This window comes from Helianthus annuus, chromosome 1 (genome assembly GCF_002127325.2).
Source record: "Helianthus annuus cultivar XRQ/B chromosome 1, HanXRQr2.0-SUNRISE, whole genome shotgun sequence".
NCBI lineage: Eukaryota > Viridiplantae > Streptophyta > Magnoliopsida > Asterales > Asteraceae > Helianthus > Helianthus annuus.
Genome location: NC_035433.2, coordinates 88,191,402 through 88,211,917, shown reverse-complemented (window position 1 = coordinate 88,211,917; position 20,516 = coordinate 88,191,402). Strand labels below are relative to the sequence as shown.

Here is a 20,516-nt window from a genome sequence, read left to right as displayed (position 1 = left end):
ATTGAGCAGACTGAAGATTAAAATGACAATATTTATGGTCTCGTGGATTTAGGATGATTGGGCCATAATTAGTTTCATGGGTGTGTGCTTATTTATTTTATTCTAGTTTTGGGTCATGTAAACATCAAGATTCAGAATTATTTATTTCAAGGTATGACCATCATCCGAGATACGTTGCTGGACTCGTTCACTGCTGGGCCACTAAAGGAGAAGACCCAAGGCTCGAGATCGTCTAAACCATAATAAAGAGAGCATAAAACTAGGGGGAAATTGTTAGGTCCAAAGTTTTATGCTTATCTTTATTATGTTCAATTATGTTTATTAGGTTTAGATTAGGTCTTGGGCTTGGGCTAGGCCATTTGGGCCAATGGGGTAGAGGCTCCTATAAATAGTCATGATTAGAATGTTAGTAATAGAGCTCTCCCATAGTGTCACCATGTAATCCCCAAAGGAGAACCTTGTACCAGACAATCCTAGGGATTGTGTGCAAGGTTCTCGAAGATCGTACCAGACGGTTCGTTGAAACCGTGTGCGATCTAATCGGCGACATTTTGATTTGTAATGAATATTTTCTTTTTGTTCTTGTCGGTTTGATCTTACTTTCCGCATTCGATCGAACCGTTGAGCGACATCACGGGTTTTTCGGGACCTACAGTACTTCAGTGAAGACAAGTTCTCAGCAGGGTCTCACTCGATCGGACAGCTGTTCTATCGGGTGGCATTCCTAGTGCATTGAACATGTTGAAAATTGTTTAAGTGCTAAAGTCAAGTATCTCATGATCCGAAGAGTAGTCCGGTCGGGTGGTAGTACGATCGGATAGCAGTTCGTTCAATACTCAACTTCAGATAAGTTGGTTAAGTGTGGGACCCAAGTGCTAGCGTTCGGCTGACTTGTCGTTCGGCTGGCTGTCAGTTCGGCTGGCTGTCCGTTCGGACAACAGTCCAATCGGACAGCACCTTGTCCTGGTCGTCCTGTTCGTCTCACACTTGGTTATTTTGATTGTTTGTCGTTTTATCGAGGCGTTTTGATAACGAGTCAAACCACAGGAACCTTGTCATTACTTGGTTCCCCTGATCAGACAGGAATCACCTAAATCCGATTAGTGAACGGTTCGGGACGGTGTTTCACGTTCAACCTGAGATCGGTGAACCTCGTGGATAGAACCCGGATCTTAGCCACACAACCACCAGAATGCTTAGTAAGTCGGCACAAGCTACGTTTCAATCGGTTTTGCAGGTATTGAGTGTAATAGAGTTGAAAGAAAGTTGGAAAATGTAACACCTCGAAAATTCCTGTCCAATAGAATAAAGACACGTGTCATGGAGGACACGCGTCAGGAACCCGGATCAAATAAAGAGATGTATGGTAGGATTTTAAAGAGGGCGTCATGTTATTAAAAATACCTCTGAACGACCCAAGGGTGACATGTTATTAAAGCACCTCTGAGCGACCCGAATTATAAATCCCAAGATCCATAAATCATTTGATAAACATCTTATGTTCTAACCGGTTGATTTCCGAATAAATAAAATTTCCATCTTTATATGGAAAATGGACTATTGATGATGTTACTACAAGAAAATCTAATTGTAATCCTAATCTATTTGGGAGATATTGATTAATCTTGTTCAATTCAAACTTCCTTGGTTTTTCCGTCAAATTACTCCCACAAGAATCCACTATGAGAAAGGGGACATGTAAGAGCTCTTCTTCCATGCAATGGCTGTGCAAGAGGTCCCACAAACTGAAAAGACATAGCATGTTTCGGATATTATTGGTTGCATGGTCAAGACTTAAAAGTTTTCAAACTTTTGTCTTCTGGCCATCGCTTACGGACCGCAAGACCCCACGTTTACGGTCCGTAAGCAGGTTACCTGGGTGTGTTCAGCAAGGGCGGTTACGAACCGTAAAGGTTTAGGCTTACGGTTCGTAAGGAAGGAATACGGACCGCAAGGCCATGTGCTTACGGTCCGTAAAGGCGTCGCTGGCAGCAGATTTTGGACAGCTGCCTGTCCAACCCGTTTAACCGACTTAAAACGTAAAATTATGAAACCATGGGCTTGCTAGGCAGTTTATAGGCCTCTAGGAACACCTGGGATGATCCTCCAACCATTGTAGACTTGCTTGTCATAAGCTTGGACCTCTTGGCTCACTATATAAAGACTTGAAATTGTAACCATTGGCACTTGCTCTCTTGGCACTTTTGTTCAAGACTCTCTGGAGCTTTCCTGGTCAGCAACCCATTTTCTTTAGGTCCCTAATCCTTCTTAGGACTCTTGTAAGTGCTCTTAACCTCCTTTAATCCATTCTAGCTTAACTAATTAAGTAAAAGTCAAACCATCGTAATTAAGGTTTGACTTCGTGATTAATCATAATGTGCTCTGTCAAATCACGAATTAAAGATACCTCTAAGTAGGTAATTAAGTGGGTAACAAATCCTTAAAAGGGTATTTCCAGATTCCCACTCTAAGCATGTCAATTGTCGAGTCAATGCTAACTATAAAAAGTCAACAGGATGCTTAATTTCAAATTAATACATAATTAGCAATGTAGGTTGCATGTAACCTGTTTGAACATTAATATAACTTGGTAATAAGTATAAGAACATGTTCCAACATGTTCAACTCGACAATTTTCTGTTTAGACCCGGTTCGGAACCGAAAGTCGCATAGTTTGACTTTTGCTTTGACCTTCAGTTCTGACCCGTTTTAGTCAAGATTAAGATTTCCTTAGAGCTTCTTTTGAACCTAATAACATGTTAGTATATCCTCCAGTGATTATACAACTCGGTTCATTAGATATCTTGTTCATATGCATGATTCCGTTAAATGCACATATGTTGACCATTATGCCCAAAGGTCTAAAAATCATGATTTTTGAAAAATAAAAGGGTAGACGTGTTAGTTACTGAAATATAAACTTGTTCCCAAAATTTGACATCAGTTTGAGGTCTAGATTAAGAGTTATGCTCATTAGCGTAATTAAAAGCCTTCTTAGTGAATAATTAGCGTAATTAACGCATAGCCTATTTAAACTTAGATTTTATACAAAAACTTTATACCCACTGTTATATAATAATATTTTGGAAATTTTAAAGATTTTTATTTATTTTTTTAGAATGAGCATAACTAGAGGTTTTAAGCTTAATTCGGCTTATGACGGTTTTGCCCTTTTCGGCCATAAAATGAGTTTTACAAAACCTTTTGACCCCAAACCTTTTCCTACTGATTTATTATGTTAAATATAATATTTTGAGCCTTCTGGAATTATTTAAATATCAGCTTTTCCTTTAAAACCCGGAAATGGCTCCAAATCGCCTTTTTGGCATTTTTACGACATAGTATATGTCAAAACTAGTTTTTATACTAAAGGTCTAATACCTACTGATATATTTAGTAAAATTTCATGTTATAACAGTAAACTAAGGTTGAGGACTCAGGTTTCCAGTTTTGACCTTTTAAGCCTATGTAAAATTACCAAAATACCCTTATGAGGCGTAATTGGAGTTTAAAATCATTCGGGGCATAATGGGACATACCATACTGATATTACAACATTTTTGGTGCATATAATCTCAGGAAACATGTATATGATTTATATGGTTACCTGTTACGCACTTTCGCGTTCGGATCGGCTTATGTGACTAGTCTACGCACGTTAGCCGAAACGGGTCAAACCGTAACATCTTAGTCTCTAAATCCAGAATGTGTTTAGTTTACCCATGTAATACAAGTATCCAAGCTTGTAGGGTCTAAGTCACATTCCTTTTCGGTTTTTCGCCTTCCTCGCGATTAAACCATATTTATTCTTCTAAACTAACCGGTCTAAGCTTAGGCTATGTTAAAAGACCCGTTAGGATTCTAATAGGTTATATTAAACCTTCGTTCCAGAATAGGAGCCCAGTAAAAGACACTTGCATTTTTGCTTTTGTGGTTTATACTTGCTCAGGTAAATACTTTTAACTTATTTTCCCTATACGGGCTTGGGGGTACGGTATATAAAATACCGCTTGGTCGGGCAATTGAGCCCAACTCATTAGTAGTTGGGTATTATCAATGTGACCCGTTTGAAAACTTGGTTTTGTTTGTTTTTACGCCTTTGGGAGCTTATTGACCATGTCCCGGATATCCTTGGCATCATTTTTGGCCACGACCTTGACACCCGGGTGTAGGCGTACACCCGGTATTATGTCCATTATTAAGGTATAAACGTTGGCTTCCCGCCGCGAACTTATACTAAGTGGTGTGTCAATTAACCTTAAACCCGACACGACTCGGGCGACTGAACGCACAACAAACATGTAAATCTTTTACAAGTTTAACTTTGATTAATTATTCCCAAGTTATAAAATGTTTTGTGCCTTGAGCATTTAAATCAATTTTTAAAACCTTTTCAAAATGAGTCAGTTAAATTGTATTTACCAGTGTAAACTGACGTATTTTCCCCAAAAAGATTAAGTGCAGGTGCTATACGTAATAGGCTGGTCTCTCCTTAGCATCATAGAGTCTCGCAAGCTTTGGGATGCATTTATCTGTTGAACAATTTTCTCCTTTTATTCCGATCCGCCTGTGGATCTATTTCGACTACTTGTGATACTTAAATATTACATTCGATGGTTGAAATAAATCTATTTCTTTTGCTTCCGCTGTGCATTATAATTTGTGTTGTTTGACTATGATGATATCAACTACGTCACGTTAATCCCCCACCGGGCCCACCGGTGACACGTGGAAAATTCGGGGTGTGACAGAAAACCATCTTTCAATCATTTTTACTGTGAATACGTTTAGATCTATGAAAGATCTTTTGTTGTTTATGTGGAAATCGGTTAGATCCAAGTTATTCTTGGTGGATTTTGGTCAAGACATGAAGTTCTTCAAGAACACATGATGACGTCATCCTAGAATACCTTAAATCTTGATGATTTCACGGTTAAAAGTTAAGATTTAAAAGATAGAAATGTGTAGGAGTGCGTGTAGATCAAGAAAGTACAAGATTTAGGATGAGATCTTACCGGAATCGAGAGAAATCGAAGAAAAGGTGAGGAGCACAGGCTGGTCGGTCAGAGAGCTTCCAAAAGTAGAAATGATGAAAGTGACATTGGTATTTATAGAGTTCCAAAAGAGGAAAGTGCTGGCCGATCGGCTAGGCAACTCGATCGGACAGCCTGTCCGATTGGACGGCAGTCCGGCCGGACGGCTGGTCGATCGGCTGATAGCCTGATCGATCGGTCGCCTGGTTCGAGTGTTCGGTGCGGCGATTTTTGATATTTCGATTTTGATTGCGAGCGATGCGAATGCGATAGAGTTTCCTATTCAAATTCCTTTTAATCCCAATTACTCATATCGAGCACTGTCTCTTCTCCACTAATTATCATAATTCGATTTTGATTAAGCTCGATTGCGTTTCGATTGCGATTCGATTGATTACCACACATAACATAAATAAACATGCACAAATAACACGTAAGGCACACACACGTATAACAGTAACCCATATGCGTATTTCGAGTTGCGAGCGCGATTACGATAAGCGATAAAGCGATTAACCATGCGATTAGCGATAAATATAGCGATTTAACTTCGATTGTTAATAGATACTCCACATAACACAACTAACGTAAACGGTAATTTAAACTAACTATAAGTCAAAGAAGTCAAAGCAGGGATTGAGCACGGAGTGACCGATCGCAATTAGCGATCTGTTCTTCCTTTGACTTCAATCTTGACTTTGACTTTGACTTTCGAAACACGGGGTGTTACAGCCTCCCCTTGTTTAGGGAATTTCGTCCCGAAATTAGGCTGAAGCCGTAACAAACAACTGCGGGTACTTCGCCTTCATGTCGCTTTCGAGTTCCCAAGTGAACTCTGCGCCTCGTTTGCCTTCCCATCGGACTTTCACAATAGGGATGCGCGAGCGTTTGAGCTGCTTGGTTTGGTGGTCCGTGATTTCGACAGGCTTCTCCATGAAGTGTAGTGTTTCGTTTATTTGAAGGTCGTCGAGGGGTACAATTAAATCATGCTCAGCCAGGCATTTTCGGAGGTTTGACACATGAAAAGTCGGGTGGACATTACTAAGTTCCTCCGGTAGTTAGAGTCTGTAGGCGACTTTTCCGATCCTTTCCAAAATCTTAAAAGGTCCAACATATCGAGGCGCTAGTTTCCCTTTCTTGCCGAATCTGACCACACCCTTCCAAGGTGATACCTTTAGGAGTACGTAGTCGCCAACGTCAAATTCAAGGGGCCTGCATTGTCTATCGGCGTAACTTTTCTGTCTACTTCGAGCTTTCAACAAGTTGTCTCGGATTTGAAGGACTTTGTCAGTCGTTTCTTGTAATAGCTCAGGACCGGTTAATTGCGAATGACCGATCTCGTGCCACACAATAGGCGATCGACATCTTCTTCCGTATAAAGCCTCGAATGGTGCCATTTGTATGCTGGTATGAAAACTGTTGTTATATGAGAATTCGACTAACGACAGGTATGTATCCCAATTACCACCGAAATCTATGACACACGAACGGAGCATGTCTTCAAGAGTACGGATCGTTCTTTCAGTCTGTCCGTCGGTTTGAGGATGGAACGCGGTACTTAAGTTAAGCGTCGTACCGAGAGCCGCTTGAAACGTTTCCCATAATCGCGAGGTGAACCGAGCATCACGGTCAGAGATGATGTCGCGAGGCGTACCATGATTACAAATGATCTCATCGGTGTAGATTCAGGCTAATCGTTCTACCTTGTAGTCTTCCCGTATCGGCAAAAAGAAAGCAGATTTGGTCAAACGATCAACAACAACCCAAATGCTGTCGTAACCTGATGACGTGTGCGGAAGCTTTGTTATGAAGTCCATAGCTATACTCTCCCACTTCCACATAGGGATCGGTGGTTGTTCGAGTAAGCCAGAGGGTCTTTGATGTTCAGCCTTGACCCTTGCACAAGTCAGGCATTTTCCGACGTAGAGAGCAATATCCCTTTTCATGCCCGGCCACCAGTACTTGTAGCGAAGATCCTGGTACATTTTGTCGGCACCGGGATGAATAGAATATCGGGATTTGTGAGCTTTGTCCATCAAAATCTATCGTAATTCGGTCCGCTTAGGGATCCAGAGTCGGTCCAGAAAATGGAAAATCCCATTCGATTTACTTACAAGCTGAGCTCCATCGTGATAGATTCTCTCCTTCTTCAGAGTGCGTTCATTGAAACAGGCATGGTGGGCTTCGCGGATGAGGGTTTCGAGATCGTGTTGGGCTTGGGTATTGCGAATGCTGAGCAAATAACTCCGTCTGCTGAGAGCGTCGGCTACGATATTTGCTTTGCCTGGGTGGTAACGAATCTCACAATCGTAATCGTTGAGAAGTTCTACCTATCGGCGTTGACGCATATTAAGTTCTTTCTGATCAAAGATGTGTTGTAAACTCCTGTGATCGGTGAAGATCGTACACTTGGTACCATACAGGTAGTATCGCCAAATCTTTAATGCAAAAACAACCGCGCCTAGCTCAAGATCATGGGTTGTATAGTTCTTCTCGTGGATTTTGAGCTGACGAGATGCGTAAGCTATAACCTTGTCTCGCTGCATAAGAACACAACCAAGACCGAGGTTGGAAGCATCACAATAGACAATGAAGTCGTCGTTTCCGTCGGGCAACGTGAGAATAGGAGCATTGCAAAGCATGTGCTTAAGGGTTTGGAAAGCAGACTCTTGTTCGGTTCCCCAAACAAAAGGCTTGTCTTTATGCATAAGAGCGGTAAGAGGCACAACGATTTTTGAGAATCCTTCGATAAATCGTCGATAATAGCCCGCTAATCTGAGAAAAGAACGGACTTCGGACGGGTTCTTAGGCGTAATCCAACTCTTAACTGCTTCAATCTTCGCGAGATCGACATGAATACCTTGACTATTGACGACGTGACCCAGAAACTGAACCTCCTCTAGCTAGAATTCGCACTTGGAGAACTTGGCATAGAGTCGATTCCCCTGGAGTAGCTCGAGTACCAAACGTAGATTTTGCGCGTGTTCGGCTTTTGATTTGGAATAGATCAAGACATCTTCGATGAACATGATGACGAAACGGTCTAGAAATGGCTTACACACGCGATTCATCAGATCCATGAAAAACGCGGGTGCGTTGGTTAAACCAAAAGGCATAACAACGAACTCATAATGGTCGTAACGAGTGCGAAAAGCGGTTTTGGGTATATCTTCCTCCTGAATGCGCAACTGACGATAGCCTGAGCGTAGATCGATCTTTGAGAAACACGTAGCACCTTGCAGCTGATCAAACAAATCATCGATACGAGGCAGGGGATAGCGGTTCTTGATAGTTAACTTATTCAACTCCCGATAGTCGATGTACATCCTGAACGACCCAGCCTTCTTTTTAACGAAGAGGACTGGCGCGCCCCAAGGAGAGGTGCTCGGGCGAATAAACCCTTTCTCAAGTAATTCCTGGAGTTGGTTTGAGAGTTCACGCATTTCGGACGGCGCGAGTCGATAAGGGGCTTTAGCAACAGGGTTAGCTCCAGGAATGAGGTTGATACGAAAGTCGATATCATGACTTGGAGGTAATCCAGGAAGATCATCAGGGAACACCTGAGGAAATTCACGGACCACTGGTACATCGTTTACTCCCGGTCTGCCTTTCTTTTCCTTCTCCGCTACTACAATGTTAGCCAAGAAAGCTCTGTATTTGTAGGATCGTTTTCACGACCAAAACGAGTCGATCAGAAGAGTTCTCGGTCTAATCAGAGGTGGAATTCATTGATTAGACTTTGTAACAGCTTGATTCACTTTTAATTGTCTAGTTTATTGATCTGAAAGCATTTTACAGGCCAGAGACACTTCGGCAGCACTTCGGTAATTTAAACTAACTATAAGTCAAAGAGGTCAAAGCAAGGATTGAGCACGGAGTGACAGATCGCAATTAGCGATCTTTTCTTCCTTTGACTTCAATCTTAACTTTGACTTTGACTTTCGAAACACGGGGTGTTACATCCCGAAACCCACAATTTCCATCACCTAATACGTTATGTATGCGTGTAACATATGCATGGAAGATTTTTGGAATTAGATGAATATATTTGTGTATCACTTGTGATGCTTGATCTTGGTTTAACCCCATGAACTATGCCTGGCAGGTTCTTGAGTGTAATCTTGCTCTTGATAGTTCGTAAATGAATTATGCCTTGCAGGCTCTTGAGTGTAATCATGATCTTGGGAGTTTCCAAATGGACCGTGCCGTGGAGCTTTTGGGAGTAGCTTCGTTGAAGGGGATGTTTAGCAATTACAGGGTTCGGTTTTTTTGTTTGGATTTTGTAGCTGGTCGTCCACGAGTATTTTCTTTAACATCAGGTTCTTCAACAAAACGTATGCTTGGATTGGTTATTTCTTTTAACTTTGGTAGTAAACTTTTCTTTCCAGGCTTGGATCGATTATCAAAGGCTTTTTTAAAACTTTCCAACTCGACGTCACAAGTAATATCCTCACAGTGTACTGGTAACTCGAGTTTCCTCCAAAATTCATCGACCGAATCTAAAGGAATAGATTGACCTGCATTGAAGCATAAGTTGTCAGCTTTTAAATATTACCAAAAAAACTTTTTGATAATTTATATTTTCTTAGTTTAATATACTGACCTGCTTTCTTATACTTTGAGATTTCACAAGCACAAGGTAATGCATAACACTTACGAACTTGACAACGACAATGTGAACGATTTAAACGACGCTCTGCTATTATTATATCAAGTGCTTCATGAGAAATAAAACCACGTAATAGCTTCAACATTGGTAGGTTGTGTTTATGCATTACAACGGTTCTACTTTTTTCGAAACTATCTTTAACTATTGTATATTGCGAGTTCACTACTTCATCAACGTGACCAATAAACTTATCTAAGGTACAATTTGCTAAATTCAAGAATCTTTTTAACTTGGCATGCTGGCTTTCAACTCTGTTAGTTGTCTGATTTCCGAAATGCAAGCATTCGTTAGTCCATACGAACACAAACATTTCTTTATACTTGTTTAACCAAGTACTATTCAAGTAATCCAAAACATCTGCAAGATTATAATGATGATGATGATGGAAACAATAATAATAATAATAATATCAACAACAACAACAACAATAATAATAGGGTAATAGTAATAATAAATACCTTGATGATGGATTAACATTGACTGAAGTTGCTTGTAATATTGGAGGAATGATGTCCATGTTTGAGATTCAACGAGCACATTCCACATTACGTTGAAGGAATTCCAATCACGTTCCGTGGTGAAAGATTCTTTGCAGTTTCTAAATATACTTTGAGATATGTGCCACCTACAAAGTAATCGGGTAGCATTCGGAAAAACTTTCTCGCATGCATTCATCAGAGCTAACTCCCTGTCCGTAACTATAACGCGTGGTTGCACGTTCTTATCTAGAGTTGATTTCAAATAGTTTAATGCTCAAATATATTTCTCCTCTGTTTCTTTATGCATAACTGCAAAAGCGATGGAAATTGTCTTGTTGGTAGAAGTTACGCCAACAATTTGAAAAAAAAAGGCAATTTATACTTGTTCGTATTGTACGTGGCATCCATAAGCAACACATGTGGAAAATCAAGGAAGTACTTGTATGATATTTTATGAATGAAGAATAAGTTTTCCAACTTGTTTGAAACTTTATTGGTAGAAATTTCAAAAGTATACCCTTTATCTTGTAAATGAGACATTAGCATCTCCATCAGAGATTTCCCTTTATGCTCCTTTGCTCGAATTTTATCACGTGCATTATATATGTTTTTAATCGTAGAGACATTATTTTCATCACACTCCTTAATCATACCTAAAATATCTTTTGGCAACACATGCTTCCCCGTCAACTCTGCGACCAGTTGGTGTTCATTAGGTTTCAATCGTTTGAAGATTGGGTGTCCCTCCATATATTCTCCGGGTGGATGATTATGTTCACCATGTTTGACTTTTAACGTCCAATAACCATTCTCTTTTGAATATTTCCCTACCATTTCAAACGGGCAGTTAATCTTTCTACTGCCGGTTGCTTTACTTGACTCTTTAACTGATTTATACACACCACCACGATCACACATAAGTACAACTTTAGACACGTAGCCATTTTTCGTTTTCGATCTTTTAGTCACAATAGCGTAACTAAGGCTACGTCCGGTGTTTCTAACCCATTCCATCAACTTTTCACGAGACTTGAATACCTAAAAGTGAACTAATATTAGTTATAAATCAAAGAATTTCCGTATGGATTATAATGAAATGAAATTTGGTATGCCAAACGAACTCATTTAAACTATACAATATAGTTATTTTCCAAACAAACTCATTTAAACTAAAACAAGACCCTTAACCTAACTAGATTATATAACTAAGTTGAAACATGAAATATGGGAATTAAAAACTATACCTGATTCGTTGAAAACCCAGACATCTCTTTAGCTTTTCTGAATGATATGATGAAGCATAAGTAGATCACTCTTTTAACAAGTAAATTTATGTATTTATGAATACATAAATTTATGATAAAGCTCTTTGAATGGCTTTCTGGATTAAAAAACGAGAGGTAACAATATGATGAAATAAAAATAGTGATAGAACAATATAAGAATCTCATGTAACAAATAGGGAAATAAAAAAGAATATAATGATGCATCTTTTGAATTCACTTGATATGAAAGGCACTAGAAAACAAATTAAATTATCTTTTGAATATAATCATGTGTGTTGTTCAAAAAAATATAAAAATAAATAATAATAATAATAATAATACATTATTATTACTAATTGTAAATAATATCAATAAAAAAAACACAAAAGGATAATAAAATATAATAAGAAAAACACAACAAAAATACAAAAAAAAATAATAAAATATGAGAGGGGGTATAATTAGTAAAAAGGGGATGTATTTAGTAGCACCCGTGGGGAACTAATGTAACACATTATCTTATGTTCTTAACTATAGAAATCATAAAATACCTTTTTTTTAATATATGATCAACCTAAGATTTTCCTCTTAATCTTTTCTTAGGTGGTGTTTCTTTTTTAGCCAGAAGCACTTCTGGCCACCTATGTCTGCGTCGCGCAGACGCGCGCAGACGTTTCATGTCTGAAGCATGTTTGTTTTCTCGCAGACATTTCATTAAAAGAGGTCTGCGAGACCTCTTCTTGGCACAAACATTGACCCAAGTCTTCTTGGCACAAACCTTTACCTCTTCTCACCTCTTCTTCCACACCTCCACCCCCACATCCCCGCCACCACCACCACCTCCACCACCACATCTCCGCCACCACCGCCACCCCCACGTTCACCCATCTCCTCCACCCGACACCCCCAATCACCTCCACCATCAAAAGCGCCGTCATCATCTGTTATCATCATCATCGTCGTCGTCGAACATCATCTTCATCGATCATCATCATCATCTCATCAACATCTACATCGATCATCATCATCATCTCATCAACATCTTCGTCGATCATCATCATTATCATCATCATCTCATCAACATCTTCATCGATCATCATCATCACCGTCGTTGTCACAGGAACCGTAACCACCGCTGTCTCTCTCTCCTCGTACTCTCTCTCTCTCTGGATCTCTCTCCTCCTTTGATCTCTCTCTCTCTCTCTCTCTCATCAGAAACCCCCAAATCGAAACCCTTGAAGATGGTGAAATTAGGGTTTCGGTGGAGGTGGTTGACGGTGGCTGAAGTGGTGGTGCTTGGCTTCGTGGTGGCGGTGGTGCTTGGTGGTTACGAGGGGGTTGGTGGGGGAGGAAAGAGGTTGGTGAGGCAGATGGTGGTGTCGGTGGTGCTTGGTGAGGCAGATGGTTGTGGCGGTGGTGATGCAGAGAGAGAACAAGAGGTTTGTGTGTGTAAAGTGTGTGTTGAGAAGATCTTTTTGTAGAATAAAAAAACAAACCCTCTTCTCCTTGCAGACTGCAGACCTTTGGTCCACCTCTTCTCCTGCAGATGCCTGCAGATGTGGTCCGCAGACTGCAGACCTTTACCTCTTCAAAAACAAACACCACCTTAGTGAATTTAAGAGATGATATTGATTATTATCGTTGACAGTGACTTTCATAACACAAAATAAGTGACATCACATCCTGCTTTTTGATATTTTAACCACAAACATACACTCTCCTCAAATCTACTTTAAAAATTCACCTATTGTCTACTTGGAACTCTTAACCGTATAATATTCTAGAAGAACACTTAATTTTAGGAATAGATTGTGCTCCTTGTTAATTGTACATTATTGTGTTTCATTTTTAACGGATTGTATTATCCCTATATAATGGGTATTGTTATTCAATAGAATTATCTGAGTGGGTACTGTGTATTTTTGGGTGACAATTTATTGTCCTGGTCTTCGAAGCGGCAACCCACTGTGTCACGTTCAAGTGCTGAAGCTGAGTACCAAGGCGTTGCTAATGCCGTTGCTGAAGCAACTTGGTTGCGCAACCTATTATTAGAACTACATACTCCTCTGCGTAGAGCCTCCATTGTATATTGTGATAACGTCTCCACTGTCTACCTCTCAGATAATCCAGTGCAACATCAACGCACGAAGCATGTAGAGATTGACATCCACTTCGTTCGTGAGAAAGTCCGAATCGGCCACATTCGAGTATTACATGTTCCTTCAGCTCTATGCGGACATATTCACGAAGGGCCTCTCTCGCCAGCTATTTTAGTCTTTCCGATCCAGTTTGAGGGTTGGACCTTCCCGCGTTCAAACTGCGGGGGAGTCTTAGCCGTATAATATTCCAGAAGAATACTTAATTTTAGGAATAGATTGTGCTCCTTGTTAATTGTATATTATTGTGTTTCCTTTTTAACCGATTGTATTATTCCTATATAATGGGTATTGTTATTCAATAGAATTCATTCTGAAATCAAATACTTTTAGGAACTTGCACTATTTTTGTGGGACAATTAGTTGTAAAGGCTGTTTATAAGTTTAAGAGAAAAACTATACATGTTATAGTTCAACAATTTTGAAGTAAATAACATTTTCAAGCTTCAACCCAATAAATCAGCTTTACTTATAACTAAAATTTTACTCATTTATATTAGAGGTGTAAATATAATTGGTTCGGGAGCCGGTATTGAAATCGTTTTAGCATAAACCAGTTAGACACCGAACTGATCATTTTCCGCTTGGAAACAAGTTTGGACAAAACCGGTTTTTACTTTTGTTTTGATCCAAACGGGAACTGGTTTGAAAAAAAATGGTTTATACTGTATACTACTCTGGTTTATAGTTAAAACTAGATAATAGACAAACTGGTTAATTTCAATAACTGGTTCGGTTAACCGGTTAATTTGACTTTTTTACTTTAACCGGTTATTTTTTTAACTGGTCTGGTTAATAACCGGTTACTTTCGGTTAATTAACCGCTTTTTTGTCTTTTTAAAAGTTTTTGGTTAACCAGTCTACCGGTTAAAAAACCGGTTCCTGTACTAAATATTCATAATCAATTACTAACTGGCAGCTAAAATTAACCACTAACCGGTTTTTTTGCACACTTCTACTTACATATAGTCCAATAGGCTGATTTAAAACTGTAGATAAAGCCCAATGGGTCTAACCTCTATAAAAAAAAATAAGTTGCATTATCAAAACAAAATATGTGCTGCACACATGGCAACAATCTAGTGGTTCGATCAAATGACACACCAACATAAACATTAACCTTGCAGATGTTCGTCTTCATATCTTAACAAATCACATTTGATATGGCTTTCTGCAACATTGCATCCACTCCTACTGGATTTGTGGTGAAACCAAACATCATCACCACCCAAACAAACACACACAAGTCCACCATGGTTAAGGTTATGTTCTTTTCCAACAACACCAGGAACTCTCGAATGGTTGTGAATGCTGCAGAAGAACCAGCTTCTGGTGCTATATCTGCTGAGGAAGATAAGACTACACCACTTCCCATTGGACCCAAGAGAGGAACCAAGGTATTTGTGCTAATTAACAAAATGATATAGCCTAAGCAGCAGCAGGGTTGTCTCTGAAAATCTTCGAAATTTTTTGGGCCATGTGCGAATAAAAAATTTGGGCTCCTTAAATATAAGTTTTTTAAAAAGAATATATAAAATGTTTTAATATATGAAAATGAGTTAAAAAAAAAAAAAAAAAAAAAAAAAAAAAAAAAACTAAACCTGAGGACGCCAGGATTAGAGCCCACGTCTTCTTGCTTATAAAATGACTTACAAACCACCAAACTCAGTTGTCGCCAATTCCGGGGAAACCCGGTAACCCACCCGGCCGTAGGCACGATGGTGAAATTACCGGTAAAACCCGTTTGGCTCAATGATCAAACCCAAGTATCCATGTGTTCTTCTTTCATTGCCCACCAGTGCCTCACTCTGCACTAAGTGGGACTTGAACCTGAAGCACGTCTTCCACTTAATCTAGAGATCATTGGCAAAAAAAAAAAAAAAAAAAAAAAGAAAAGAAAAGAAAAGAAAAAAAAAGATTGATTTGTAACTGATGGGTGGAAATGTGGAATATATGGATATGGATCCACCGGAAGTCAAGATGAAATTATGGGTCAAATGGGCTAACATGACATTGACCTGATAACGGACTGGGCTTTGGTTTGGGTTTGGGTTTTAATGGGTGGAATATGGATATGGGTCCTCTGGAAATCAAGATGAAACCAAGTATATTCGACTTCTTAAAAACTTATGTGGGTTGGGTTTGGGTCAACGGGCTGAAAACTAATCCGATAATCCGTTGACCAGACACCCATTTTATGAATCAGATTGTTGGGTCATATCTGGGACTTGGGAGTGCATCAAGGGCGGACCTAAAGTCAACCCAAGGTGGGTGGGCGCACCCCCGGGGAAAAAAAAATTTAGTGCTAAATTCCGTCGAAAATCCCGTCCGCACCCCTTGGAATTTTTCGTCCGCACCCCTTGGAATTTTTCGACCGCAACCTTGAAATTTTTCGTCCGCACCCCTTAGGTAAAAAGTGTTATCAATTTATATTTTAAACCCAAATACCCATACCTTTACCCACTTATAACTCCTAACTAGCTAGCCCACTAAGTCTTAGCCCATTAGCCAAACCCAACAATATTTCAAACTATAATAAAATAATTAAAGCACAAAACCTTTAGAAATTCTCTCCCGCTCTCTCTCTCTCTCTCTCTTGCGTCCCTGCACTGCCAACGAACAACATCACCCAGCGACAACAGTCCAGCAGCCGGCAACCACCGTAATCAGCCACCATACCACCGTCATTTGACACCAAATCTAACCAGAATCCGAACACGGGTAAGTTTCTTTGTTATTTTGATGATTTTGGTTGATATTATAGGAGAAAAAAAAGTAATAAAGTTGTTAAATAGGTTTGAAATTTTATGTGTTTTGACGCTGTTTATGGTTGTTTAGATGATTTTTAGGGTGATTATGTTGTTTATATATTTTTAGGTTGATTATGTTGTTTATATATTTTTAGTGTGATTACAACTTATCTTATAATTTCTAGGGCTTGAATAGTTTAAAGTTAAAATTGAAACATTATGTTATGGAGCGATGAACTTATGTTATATAAAGAGAGAATTGCTTAAGAAATTAGTTTTAGATGATATTTTGGATAGATTTCAAAAAATGAAAACCCGTAGGGCGTCGACGTTTTAATTATGTTTGTAACAAGGTTTGACATGTTTTTGATGATTATATAAATTTAGTTTGATGTTCGTTTATTTTACATGACCCGACCCGACCCGATACGAACCGATTTTTTTACTTATATACCTACGGGCCTAAAATTTTTAAAAATGTTCCGCACCCCCATGGAAAAATTCCTGGGTACGCCACTGGAGTGCATAATGGCATGAATGGTATTTTTGTCGTGTTCGGGTTGATGGGTATTTCTGTAGGGTTGAGTTGAGCCGGCCCCGTCAATCCTAAGCCCAAACCCGAATTAAATTGTCAGCCCTAAGTTATTTTGTAGAGAGAGGTTCATTCGAGAACCACAAAAAGTAGGGAACCCGGGAACTCATAATAATTTCTTTTTTTACATATTTTTTCGGAGCTTTTGCATATAAACACGTATAGACGACGTTCAAATAAATAAAAAATGAATTTGTTTTTAACCTTTTTTTTTAATTAAAACGACTTCTACATGTGTTTATATGCAAAAACTCTGAAAAAAATAGGTAAAAGTGAACTTTTTACATGTAAAAAAGAACTCTTTTACACGTAAAAATGAATTTTTATGAGTTTTTTTACATGTTTTACCCATTGTTCCCTAGTTTCCTAATAAATTTGTTTTCAATAAAATTTATATCGGAATGTAGAGAAAAAAATTAAGACAAATGCAAATATGTTTTTTTTTTTTAAGTTAAGAATTCAATTTATTAGAGAAAAATAATTTTATAAAAAATTTAAATGGGGCAAAAATGTATATTATTTATAGTATTAGGGGCGGAATGAAACTTAAAAAAACATTTGGCATGAGTACTATTCATGAAACCGACTTATATTAATTTATGAGCAGGTTAGAATTCTTAGGAAGGAGTCATATTGGTGCAACAGTGTTGGATCAGTTGTGACCGTTGATCAGGTAAATCTGAAAACCCGTCATGCGCTCTTCATCTATTTAAGCTCAAGACATTAACTTTTCTATCCTATCATATAACGTGCAGGACCCAAACTCTCGTTATCCAGTTGTTGTGCGGTTTAACAAACTCAACTATGCAAATGTGTCAACAAACAACTATGCGTTAGATGAAATCGAAGAAGTTTAACATTTATGTGTAATCATACACTCAATCCTGACGACTTGTATTCAGTCGAGCAAGTGTTTAACGGATGCTTTTATGTTCTATAACCAATATTTAATCTAACATGATGAACTCAGACTGAGCTGAGCTAAAACCTAAAATTATAATTATAAAACTTATAAAAGAGAAAAGCCATTCAATCTAACACGATTCAACATGAATTCACACCCAAGTTAAAGAGTGAAGCAAACCATAGTCGGGTTGTGTGACCCATTAACCCGACTATGGTTTGAGACTGGGCCTTTTTTAATATAGTTTGGTCAAAGGCATGTGGGATATGTGGCTTATTCTTGAATTGGGTCAGTGGCAAGACACATGATGGGCTGCATTTAACTCTACAAATTTTGTCCTTTTCTCATTTACTACATGTGTATTCATTTTGGCCATTCGAATCGAATTAAACTTGTGTTTCAGCTCATGGTTTGGATTCACTTTCTGACAAATGAGATCGGTGTTAAATATGATCGGTTTTCAGCTAGAATTTGATTGATTGTTTTTGGATAAAATAAAAAAAAAGAAAATGAACAAAAAGTTCGGTTTTTAAGATGAGAACAAGTTGCCAATGAGCTGGTGGCGGAATTGTAAGGAGTGACATGGTGTTTCAAGTGACTCAGGTTTGTTTCCGGCTTCCCCCCATTAGTTTCAGTGCCACCGGGTGATGATGAGAGACTAGACGAGTAGGTGGAGATCACTAGTTCGATCCTTGAACTTAACGAGTTTTATCTCACTGCATTGTCGTGCCTTTGGGCAAGTGTTCACGGGCTTCGGCCCTAGATGAGAGTTTTCCCCCGATTCGAAGACGGGTGTATCCCAATATAGTGAATTTTGTCAGTAGTCTATTTCGAGTAGTCGTTGGCCGTTTAAAAAAAGATAAGAACAAAATAAGTGAAACATTATAGTCAATATACCAATTGTTTTTAGTTTTAATTTATAACACTACATGTGAGTTTTTCCTAATCGAGACTCTAGTTATAGTTATACCCCACGTAACCAAGGTTAGCAATTTTAGTCACTTCAAATCATTTTAGGTAATTAGGATCTATTAATGTTCGATTAAATATATTTGTTATAGGGTAGGAGTTTGTTATAAAGTCAATTTTTTCTACAAAGTGTAAGAAATATTCTTCGTTTAACATATGGTATTTAGTTATTTTATACAAAAGGACATAATTGCAATTGCTTAATTATTTTAATTTTGGAAGATTTTTTCTCCTAAACTAAAAATAAGATTTTTTGTGGAAAGTGAATACCATCTTTGAATTCAAAATATGACAGTTATCTTTTATATTTGGATGATCACCATTTTACATTCACAGTTCATTCGTTTTGGATTAAACATGAAGATTGACGCTGTGTTTTATCTGTTAGTTTTTGAAAAAAAAAATTGAATACTAAGTGTTGTGTTCTATTTCATTATGAGTGGAATGAGATTAATCATGAATAAATTCTTTCTGTTGTAGTAGTCATGGTTTTGGATTAAATATGAAGAAATTCTTGACGTTGTGTTTTATCAGTTATTTTTTGAAAAAAAAAATAATACTATACGTTGTGTTTTATTTCGCATATGAGTCTGTTACAATAAGCATGGAATTTAATCATGAAAAAATCTTCACGCTGTGTTTTAGTTGTTAGTAACACATATAAAACACACCAGCGTCTTCTTAAATAAGTTAAATAACACATAAAAGTATAAAACACACCGGTGTCTTGACGTTGTGTTTTAGCAGTTAGTAACACACGTAGAACACAGTAGTTTCAGAGTAGAGAAGGTAGAGAGAGAGAGAGAGAGAGAGAGAGAGAGAGAGAGAGAGAAACTCGTGAGAAAGGTGGAAAGTTGTGGTATGATAGTTATTTCTTTATTTAAAACAAGTTTAATGACACATCTACCCCAAAATAATTAAATTAGTCTGTTTTTAAGACACATATATTACCAAAATGCCACCAAGATGATCTCAACCATCAAACGCACTCATCCAATGGTCAAGATACATCTAAATTCCTGAAATTTCGAAGTCCAAATCTTATGGCAAAGCCTCCACCTTACCATGTAGGTGTCACATAGACCATGTGGACTTTGCCCTCCACATCAAAAAATGAAGGAGTGGTGAAGGGCAAAGGCAAAGCTTCAAAAATCAAGTTGGTGAAAGGGGCAACACCTATAGAGATCTTGCCATCAAGAGGGGCAATACTTTTGGGGCGTGGAGGGTGGGGTGGTGTTTGGGGCCTGGAGAGGCTTTGTCATCCCCTCTTCACGCCCCATTAGTGGCGGAACTAGAACATTAACTCAGGGGTATCCCAATTTTTTTTCACCATGCAATCATACAATATTAAAAAACGATAATAAATAAATAAAGTAAAACAAATACCTAATAGATTTGTCCTCTTCTTTTTTTCATAGCTTGAAATCGTTCCATTACATCGTCGTCTTTTACTTCATGTAAAAAATCCTTTTTGACCGCACAAACCATAGCATTGCTCAAAAATTCCGGCGCATTCGATTGCGTAAATCTGTCTTGACAAGCTTCAATTTCGAAAAACATCTTTCAGCGGTTGCGGTTGCGACCGGTAAAAGCAAAGCTAGTTTCACTACCCGATAAACTGAAGGACAAGACTGTTTAAACGAGCCGATCAAACTATTCAATTAACCACCCAAGGATGTAAGATTTGATGCTCGATCAA

The 20,516-nt window shown here is 38.4% G+C and overlaps 2 protein-coding genes across 3 annotated transcripts; one reads left to right on the top strand and one right to left on the bottom strand.

The window, feature by feature from the left end:
* Positions 1-9,284: 9,284 nt before the first annotated feature.
* On the bottom strand, positions 9,285-12,403 carry LOC110925532. The gene is made up of 5 exons (XM_022169489.1): positions 12,299-12,403; positions 10,699-11,219; positions 10,161-10,327; positions 9,637-10,059; positions 9,285-9,550 (listed from the first exon to the last, which is right to left on the bottom strand). Exons 1-5 carry the CDS (start codon positions 12,401-12,403, stop codon positions 9,285-9,287), a joined length of 1,482 nt encoding a protein of 493 aa, XP_022025181.1.
* Positions 12,404-14,739: 2,336 nt separating this feature from the next.
* On the top strand, positions 14,740-17,900 carry LOC110871274 (photosystem I reaction center subunit IV A, chloroplastic). Of its 2 annotated transcripts, XM_022120126.2 has the most exons (3): positions 14,740-14,999; positions 17,552-17,617; positions 17,700-17,900. In XM_022120126.2, exons 1-3 carry the CDS (start codon positions 14,766-14,768, stop codon positions 17,799-17,801), a joined length of 402 nt encoding a protein of 133 aa, XP_021975818.1. In that variant the 5' UTR covers positions 14,740-14,765; the 3' UTR covers positions 17,802-17,900. The 2 variants fall into 2 exon arrangements, with proteins under 2 accessions (XP_021975818.1, XP_035845580.1); XM_035989687.1 differs by lacking the exon at positions 17,552-17,617 and having other exon boundaries at positions 14,758-14,999.
* Positions 17,901-20,516: the final 2,616 nt, after the last annotated feature.